Raw genomic sequence first — 10,174 nt, forward strand, 5'->3', positions numbered from 1 at the left:
TTTTAGGCGTTAGTAATTTTTTTTTTGAGAAACAGGCGTCAGGTTTGGTAAGAAAAGCCGGAGAATCCCCATGTGCGGCCGCACAAGGCCGAGAATGGCAACACGATAAGAACGGGGAAGAAACGCATCTCACGCGGTGGTTGTTGAGTGGACCGGCCCATAGCGCCGCGTGGACCGAGCCTTCGATGGGCCTACAGCTTCCGGTCCACCGCCCACCGAGCGCAGTGCAGTGATGGGGAGGAGCTGGCCGGGACGCCACTCGCGGGTCCAGTCCACAATTTTTTTCCGCATAAATCATCCTCCGTCACCGGCGGGGCGAGGGAGACGCGGTCGGCGGGCGAGACGCCAGAGACAAACCCAACGGAGTTTCCCCCCCTGCCGCCGACCCCAAACCCTAGCCGCTCCTACCGACCCCAGCCAGCCGCCGGAATTCTCCTGGTAATTTCCGTGCCCCAGCCAGCGGTTCCCGTCCCCTCCTGCGCGCCGCGTCGTGGTATTTTTCTGAATTTTGGGGTAATCGTCCGAGCCCGGTCTCGGATCGAGGCGGGGGCCGGGCGGAATGTTGAAACCGTGCTCGGATTCATGGGATTTAGATGGATTTTCGAGGGAGATACGGGGTTTTGGGATAGAATTTTGGGGATTTTTCTTTCCATGGTCATGGCGATTAGGGGGGTTGGTTGGCGAAAGGGAGGAAAGGATTTTTTTGGCCGCCTTTTGTTGGATGCGGTGCCCGGGGCTTTAGGGGTCCGGGCTCAAAGGCGCCTTTTGGCGAGGTTTGATTGGGTTTTTAGGGTTTGCTTGTTGGTTGGAGTCGATTCGATGGAGGGGAGGGCATGAGAAGATTAGATGTTTGTATTTTCTACATCTCTATATACTGTATTTTCGTCCAATTGTGGACATGTGCGCCGATTTCCTAGGAAAAGGGTGTTGGGTGGTGGGGATGAGGCGGCCAATTTTGCCCCTTTTGTCCACAATCTAACCTCTTTCCTGCTTTGAATTGCGTAGATTTGGCCAGACATGCCTTTTCAGGAATAGTGTTGCATTTCTTTATTTGTCCATTGATAAACAGCTGAATTGTGACTGTATCTGATTCCAAAGTTTTGTTAACTTACATACAGGGTGTTCTGTTGGCTTTCCTCAAGCCTGTAGCTTCATCGCGGCAGCATGAGCTCTGCTGGTTCTGCAAGGGTTCCAAAGAGGAGACGGACTACCAAGACGTCGGAGGCTGCAGACCGGCAACTTCGGGAGCGACAGTTTCTGGACCTGAACTTATTTCCAGCTGTTGAAGTAGCCAGAACTGGGGGTTCACTCTCCATCAATGAGCCTGTCTCACACAGGCAGCCCCCTCCTACGGTGGCTGCCCTGCTTTACGAGACCACACAGGTCGTGGTGTCATCTGCTGCTGCAGAGTCAAACATTGGCATGAATAGTTTCCCCATCAATGTGGAAGTGATTGATGATGATGTTGCGATTTATACCTCAGGGCCGCCCCCTCAAGTATGCTCCTTATGTTTGGTTCTGATCTATGTTTGCATTGTTGCCAGTTTCAGTTGCATTATGATTGTTTGAGAAGGAGCACCAAGTACCTGATGATATTGTTTTTCAGTCTCTGTCTCAGGCAAGGCAACAGTCGTCCAGGACAGGACCTATCACTGTGATAATAGATGATGATTCTGAAACTACTGCTGGACCAGCAGGTATCCCACAAATCATCTGAACCATACTGTTTGTAGTTGGATGTAAACATACATGTGTTTTTATATGAATCCGTTTCATACTTTTGTTCTATTCTCTACAATACTGTCATGAAGCTTTTGTTTATGGCCTGTAGGATTTGCATGATAACATTGCAAGTCATCAGACATTGACTGTCTAGCGTGCAAAATAGTGTCCGCTATCTATAGTAGGAATAAATGAAGTCTTGTGCTTGCTACGATGTATCATCTCATCTGTGGACCTGGGGAGGCTATTTATAATATCAAATAAAATGGAGGTATTGGGACTTGCAATGTGCCATGTTTTCCTATGTGCTCTTTCTGAGTCCAAGGTTCAACATATACAATATTTTTGTTTTAAGGGCCAGGTTTCACACCCCTTTTTTTGTTGCTTCAGTGGGTTCATGTACCTTATAATTGCAGCTGTCACTAGACAGCTGTATATATACTTGGTGGCCATTCCGCCATGCCCGTTGAAAGGAGAATATGGGTCTCCCACTTTGATGTTGTTGTCATGATCTGATGGTTAATATTACTTTGGCCTCCTAGAGGTGAACGATCACCTCTGATCATGGACAGGTTAATATGGACATCACACTACAAAACAAACAAAAAAGCAATGCAGTTAATATTACCATTAGAGCACAGTGGTATACAGGGAAAATAATAGTTTAGTAAAAACTATCTTGTTTTCGGAAAAAAATCAGACCCCACCGAGATTACCAGGAGTCCTCATTTCCAGAGATGATTGAAATCTAGGCTTGCACATTCTGAGTTCTTGCCCTTGCTATCGCAAGATTTGCCTGTTGTGTGTTGAGCATCGAAACTGCTTATAATATAGCTCTGAACTTGGGATGAGAAAAAATAATATGAAGTTTTCCATGATGCTTGGTGAAATTACTTAACCATTTGCTTTTCATGTATTTTCATTGCCTTACACGCCTTATCAGTAAGATTAAGTGTTTTATGGTTGCCATTTACATTAAAGCAGACTATAGCGCAGATGGCTAGTATGAGCTCTGCTCTACATAGAGGAGGGAAGGTCGGGGGTTCGACTAAACCATGGATCCTTATTAGGGACGGAAACATCTTTTTGGCTTGTATCCCTGCCTTTGTTCACTTCCTGAATTGACCGAACCAACTGTTCGTTCCATTTTGTTTGTTGGGCTGGTGGTTTGTTCTGTTTCTTAAGAACAGTCTGTAACAGCCTTTCTAAAAAAACTTAATCCTATTTCTTATGATTTAATATTTGCATATGTTTCGACCATCTCTATTTTCTGTACCATCAAAAAAATTGTGTGCTGCATGAAAGTTCTGTTAGCGTCAAGTCTCTTCCTTTGGATTTACTCAGTTTGCTTTTTTTGTGTGGTATGGATTGTCAACTAGAAATGGATATTGATGGTGGTCAGTCTCATAGTATGAGCCAATATTCTTGTATGAAGTTTCCCATATTCAGATATAGAAATATCCTGTCTCAGAACTTTATGTTGTAGGCAGACGTATATTTTCTTTAGTTTTTTCCTAGTTTGCCTTCTTGACCGTCTTCCCATCTATTAACAGTGTCTGCTGCTTTTGTTCCAGGGGAAGCTCTTGATGAGCATGTGAACACTCTGCTGTCTCTGGGAATGAACCCGAGGCACAATCCCTCGAGAGCACAACCCAACACCGACCTTGTAATAAACATAGTAGACACACCTGAGACCAACAACATACCGGTAAGAACTTGTACACCGTACTTCATCAACACCGTGACAGATTAGCACCATACATCAGTTTTTTAAAGCTTGCTTAAACACCGCAGCCCAAGGTGGTGCAGCCTGTCCCTGAACCTGTGAAGGAGATCCCAAAGGAAACAAAGTTCAGCTGCCCAGTCTGCATGAATGAGCTGGTCAATGCATCATCGACCATCTGCGGCCACATCTTCTGCCAGAAGTGCATCAAGGCCTCCATCCAGGCTCAGAAGAAGTGCCCTACCTGCCGGAGAAAGCTGACCATGAGCAACTTCCACCGGGTCTACCTCCCGACGGCAGATAATTAATCCTATCCGCCATTCTTGGAGCATTAGAGCCGTGGCAGCTGTGACCCTTTTTTGGCACCGGCATTGTGGTGATTGTATCTGAGCTATTCTTCACAGGGTCATCATGAACATTCAGTTTTTTCCCCAACAATTTAACAAGTGCTCGAGACGTGATTACCAATCTGCATACCTGGTGGTAGTGGACACTGTTAGTAGTCTTTCCTTGTGGGAAAGTGGAAACCTGTGCTTGGTACTGTGAGATTAATGCTTGAAAATATTTGATACGTTTCCTGCGTGTTTAGTTTTTTTTTAGCTTTTTCCTGCTTGTTTAGGTTTATCATTTTTTCTGCGCAACTCTAGAAAATGTTTGGGCTCGTTGTCACCTAAATTCAGACCCATTGGGCCTGTATCCTGTCACACCAACACATAGTTGTTGCTGGCCTCATCCCTCAAAAAAAAAAGTTGTTGCTGGGCTCGAAACTCAAAGTTTTGTCGTCATTAGAGGATGCCTGACCAGTATCATACCAGTTTAGGCCCTATTAGTAACGCATGAATGTTCGGAAAAATAAGAATGGGAAGAAACACTGGGAATAAGAATAGTTATAAGATAAATTTATCTAAAAAAAGGAAATTGTAAGGTAATCAATATAGGAGTGGAAAACATAGAAGAACTTTCAAATATGTACTGTTTGGAATGCAGGAATTTAGAAACCACATGAATCTTAGTAGGTGGTTAGATTACGGACAAATTAAGCTTTTGCCAGGAAATAAAAACATGCATTAAATTTGATCCAAACTATAATAGTGGCGGAACCAGCGCCCGGCCACCCCGGCACTTGCCCGGGCTCGTTAGTCATGGGACAGCGTACATACGTGATAATGTAAGATATTTTTTAACACTATACTAGAGTTAAAAATACATTCTACTCCTTCCATTCCATAATGTAAAACGCTTTTTGGCACTATACTAGAGTAAAAAAAACATTTTACATTATGGGATAGAGGGAGTATATGTTTCTCTAGGACGGCGTGGTTAAATAGATTTAGGGCTTAAATTTATAGGCTAGACGATCGGGCATTTGCCTCATTATTTAGCACACCAGTGGTATATTCTATATGTTTCTCTTTTCTTACAACCTCTCTATTTTGAATATGTTCAAATCACAACACCTAATTTAAGTGAATTAGAAATTCATTTTTTTTATCTTGTAGTGTCTTCTAGGATATTTGGATGCTAATTTAGATAGCTACACTTCTAATGGTAACATGGCACCCTCCAAATACCCGCAAAAAAAGACATGGCACCCTCCAATGACCCGCAAAAAAGACATGGCACCCTCCAATGACCCATCTTCACCGAGTATCATGCAGTAGGTACTCGGCAAACCTGCGAGTGCTTTGCGAAGACATCACTTGGTAAACACCGAGGACATGCACCGCCCTTTAGTGCACCCATCTTTATCGAGTATGGCCCGAAAGATACTTGACAAACACAACATGCCATGTGGCAGGCACCGTTTCCGTCAGCTGGCCGTCAGACTACATAATTTTGCCATGTAGCTCATTTTGACACTCGGTAAAGTCTTTGCCGAGTAAGCGAGGGAAGGAATTTGCTGAAACTCTCTTTGACTAAAGGGGGTATGTCGAATAGGATTTACCGAGTGCCACACTTGGTAAACTAGTTGCTGAGCAGATATCAGTCTTCATCGAGTACTCTTGGTACTCGGGAAAGAACTAGATTTTCTAGTAGCGTATAAAACTAAACATTGATATATCATATACTAGTTTGCTTTAAACTTACATTTGAGTTACTACTAAGTTTTATTTTTCACTTCATTATTATTATGGATTTTTGGTTCCATAGTTTGGTGCTATTTTATAGTATATTGTGTATCCAAACACTCAATTTTGATTTTTAAATTAGACACATAGGCTCAACTTTGCACAGGCTACACAAAAGTTCTGGCTCCGCTACTGACTACCATTGAGTTTATCTCTTTGCCATCTCCCCACAAGCATCTCTGCCATGTCCTCTGGTATGATAGCGAAAATTGTCGTCCTTTAGGTGTGAAAGGATCATCGTCTTGCTGTGAGACATTGGCATGATACGAGTTTTTGCCCCGTAGAAATGAACGATCGACCAAATATATCACTAACAATGTGTAATATGCAAACACTTTTTATGTGGCATAGAGCATCACCAACAGCTTCCCATATAAATCTTCCAGAGTAGTCATTGAGGTTGTCCCAATAGGTTTTTTGGAACACTGAGTGGGTTGCTTTTGCAGTTTTCAGTAAAACCATCCCCAATAATCTATTTTCCTCTATTTCTCTGTATACTTATGCAAACAATATGAATACTTTATTTTCACATCACTAAAATTCAAAATATTATTTTACTACTCTCAACAACTCGACATCAATTCAAACCCACATTTCCTATTTTCCAAATTTGAGGCATGTGTGCTGCCACCGACTGAGATTGGACGTCGGGGTGGAGGCGGTCGGGGGTAGGCCGGGGGGATCGCGGCGACGATGAGAGGTAGTAGCGGAGGATTGCCTTGGGGCGGCACAACCATTGAGGACGGAGACACGATGAAGGAGATGATGTTGGCGTGGGCGGGAAAGTGACTGTTCCTTCTCACCACCGATTGGGGTGGATATTGGGGAAGATGCAACTCCCCCTCTAGATGGGAGGATTTGGGAGGTTCTTTTGGTGATCACAAAGAAATATTGAGGAAAGGGAAGCTACTAGAGGGTGTTTTCGGTCCAACTCATCCAATACAAGAAATTTGTTGAGGAAATGTGAGCCATTGAAGATGGTCTTAGCATGCATCGGTACATAGCCTGCCCGTTCTCTGAGTATGCTCCGATCCATGCTGCATGGGTATCGTGGTAAGCATTACAGGCTTTCTCCTCTTTATTGCCCACACTCTTCGTTCGCTTGCCCAAAAAATCAGATGAACCAACACGAAGAGAATCAGGCACATGAAAAGGACCGAAAATAGCTCACATCGAAGAATAGGGGTGTCTTTGGGGCTGCCCACTCCCCTCTATTTATAGAGGACAGAAGGAATGGAGACATAAAGGAAAAAACAAAACCGTTATACGAGTGGAATGACCAATGCACCCACCCAAAGCCGACATGCGAGTGGAAAGACCAATGCACCAAACCGAAATGCAAGTGGGAAGACTAATTTAACCATCCCACATCGTGGTGGCCATCAAACATGGTTCAAACTTTATGAACAACATTTAAATCAATTCAGAAAAGAATTCAATATTTATCGACTTGTGGTATGAACTATACGTTCAATTAGATTTTGAGTTTAAGTTTAAATTAATTTGGATGGGAAAAAGTCAACCTTATGTCAAACTGATAACAATGCTTTGGTTTTTTTGGGAGCCAAAGCAAAAGTAAAATTTCAATATGGGCTCCTGTATCAGAAGGCATATCAATTCAAATGACAATTTGAACTGCATTCCAAAACCTATGCTATGGCAATGTAAAATGGCTGCCATGGCAGCATTTCGAAGACCTCTGCCATGGCAGCAAAAAATAATTGCCCTGGCAGAAATCTCTCATGCTATTTCAATTCAAGTCAATCTGGGGCCAAACCGATCTCAAAGTTTTGTTTAATTCACAAGGCAAGTAAAGTTTCAATTTGGAATCCTGAATCAGAAGGCATGCATAATCATTTCAAATGACAATTTGAATTCGATTCAAAACCTCTGACATCATTAGGATCAACATGAGCATTTTTAGTAGCAACCATTTTGATAAGAGCATCCATTTTATCACTGAAAGTAGTAATTTCTTTGACAAAATTTACCTTCTTACCAGTTGGAGCTCATTCGGTGTGCCATTGAGTGTAATTTGCCATTATATTATAAAGGAGTTTGTAGCTTCTCCCAATGTGATTTCCATAAAGGTACCAACTGCAGCAGAGTCTAGAAGATTTCTAGAAACAAAGTTTAGCCCCACATAGAAATTTTGTATAATCATGCATAAGCTTAAACCATGAGTAAGACAATTCCTTATCATTAATTTCATCCTGTCCCAAGATTGTGCAATTTGTTCATGCTCAAGTTGCTTAAAATTCATAATTAGATTTCTAAGAGAAATAATTTTAGCGGGAGGAAAATACTTGGCAATAAAAGCATCCTTACACTTATCCCAAGAATCAATACTATTTCGGGCAAGGATGAAAACCAAGTTTTAGCACAATCTCATAGTGTGAACGAAAATAATTTCAATTTAACAATATCATTATCCACATCTTTTTTCTTCTACATATCACATAATTTAATGAAAGTATTAAGATGGGATGCGACATCTTCATTAGGACTTCTAGAAAATTTCATAACAAGATTTAGCAAAACAACATTAATATCACATGACTCCGCACTAGTGGCGGGAAGAGTAATTGGAGTACTAATAAAATCATTATTATTAGTATTTGAAAATCACGCAACTTAGTGTTTGCTTGAGATATAGTGACGAAGCAAGCAAACGAGCAAACAAAAATATTTTTGTAAAAAAATAGAAGTAGGGGAGATGAAAACGAGAGGCAAAGGAAAAAAAGTAGAGCAAGTAGATGATAGTTTGTGCGAAAGGTACTCGATAGGTTTTGATGATGTCTCCCCGGCAACGGTGTTAGAAATTCTTCCTGCTACTGTGAGTTGCGTTGGGATTTTCCTTGAAGAAGAGAGGAGATGCAACATAGTAGAGATAAGTATTTCCCTCAGTGAGAACCTGTTGGGAAACGTTGCATGGAAAACAAAAATTTTCTACGCACACACATGATCTATCAATGGAGATGCATAGCAACGAGGGGGAGAGTGTGTCTACGTACCCTTGTAGACCGTAAGCAGAAGCGTTGGACAACGCGGTTGATGTATTCGAACTTCTTCTAGCTCCGTCCGATCAAGTACCGAACGCACGACACCTCCGAGTTCTGCACATGTTCAGCTCGATGACGTCCCTTGCCTTCTTGATCCAGCAAGACGTCGAGGTAGTAGATGAGTTCCATTAGCACGACAGCGTGGTGACGGTGATGGTGAAGTGATCCTCGCAGGGCTTCGCCTAGGAACCACGAAGATATGACCGAGGGTGTAAACAGTGGAGGGGGGCGCCGCACACGGCTAGGCAATTGTCTGTTGTGTGCTAGGCACCCCCTCCTCATATATATAGGTGGGAGGGAGGGAGGAGCAGCCATAGGAGGCGCCCAAGTAGGAGGAATCCTACTTGGAGTCCCTCCCATGCCGCGCCCCCCGCCATATATAACTGAGGGGGAAGCAAAGAGGAGGGGAGAGGGAAGGAAGTAGGAATCCTAATCCACACTTTCCTTGCCCTCCCCTCTTTCCTTCTCCTCCTCATAGGGCTCGTCTCTATAGGGGCGCACCAGGGCTGGTGTGTTCCCTCACTTGGCCCATAAGGCCCAATCTTTGCCGGGGGTGCCCGAAACTCCTTTCCGGTGACCCGATTTGTACCCGGTACCCTCCTGAGCACTTCCGGTGTCCGAATTGTTGGGGAACGTAGTAATTTCAACAAATTTCCTACGCACACACAGGATCATGGTGATGCATAGCAATGAGAGGGGAGAGTGTGTCCACGTACCCTCGTAGACCGAAAGCGGAAGCGTTAGCACAACGCGGTTGATGTAGTCGTACGTCTTCACGATCCGACCGATCCGAGTACCGAACGTACGGCACCTCCGAGTTCAGCACACGTTCAGCTCGATGATGTCCCTCGAACTCCGATCCAGCCGAGCTTTGAGGGAGAGTTCCGTCAGCACAACAGCATGGTGACGGTGATGATGATGCTACCGACGCAGGGATTCGCCTAAGCACCGCTACGATATGATCGAGGTGGAATATGGTGGAGGGGGGCACCGCACACGGCTAAGAGATCAATTGTTGTGTCTCCAAGGGGTGCCCCCTCCCCATATATAAAGGAGTGGAGGAGGGGGAGGGGGCCGGCCACCCTAGGTGCGCCCCATGAGGAGTCCTACTCCCACCGGGAGTAGGACTCCCCCCTTCCAAGTGGGAGTAGGAGAGGAGAGGGAAGGAGAGAGAGAGGGGAAAGGAAAGGGGGCGCCGCCCCCTCCTTGTCCAATTTGGACTGGGGGGAAGGGGGCGCGCGGCTGCCCTTGGCCGCCCCTCCTCTTCTCCACTAGGGCCCAATAGGCCCATTAGTCTCCCCGGGGGGTTCCGGTAACCCCCCGGTACTCCGGTATGTGTCCGAAACTCCCCGAAACCATTCCGGTGTCCGAACATAGTCCTCCAATATATCGATCTTTATGTCTCGACCATTTCGAGACTCCTCGTCATGTCCGTGATCATATCCGGGACTCCGAACTACCTTCGGTACATCAAAACACAAAACTCATAATACCGATCGTCATCTAACTTTAAGCGTGCGGACCCTACGGGTTCGAGA

General features: G+C 44.5%; 1 protein-coding gene across 1 annotated transcript; it reads left to right on the forward strand.

Moving 5' to 3' along the window:
• Window positions 1-216: 216 nt before the first annotated feature.
• On the forward strand, window positions 217-4,016 carry LOC123080284 (E3 ubiquitin-protein ligase complex slx8-rfp subunit slx8). Its single transcript, XM_044503194.1, has 5 exons — window positions 217-438; window positions 1,119-1,497; window positions 1,607-1,697; window positions 3,297-3,430; window positions 3,517-4,016. The coding sequence occupies exons 2-5, from the start codon at window positions 1,165-1,167 to the stop codon at window positions 3,751-3,753; spliced, it is 795 nt and encodes a 264-aa protein (XP_044359129.1). The 5' UTR covers window positions 217-438; window positions 1,119-1,164; the 3' UTR covers window positions 3,754-4,016.
• The last annotated feature ends 6,158 nt before the right edge of the window (window positions 4,017-10,174 follow it).

This window comes from Triticum aestivum, chromosome 3D (assembly GCF_018294505.1).
Source record: "Triticum aestivum cultivar Chinese Spring chromosome 3D, IWGSC CS RefSeq v2.1, whole genome shotgun sequence".
Classification (NCBI taxonomy): domain Eukaryota; kingdom Viridiplantae; phylum Streptophyta; class Magnoliopsida; order Poales; family Poaceae; genus Triticum; species Triticum aestivum.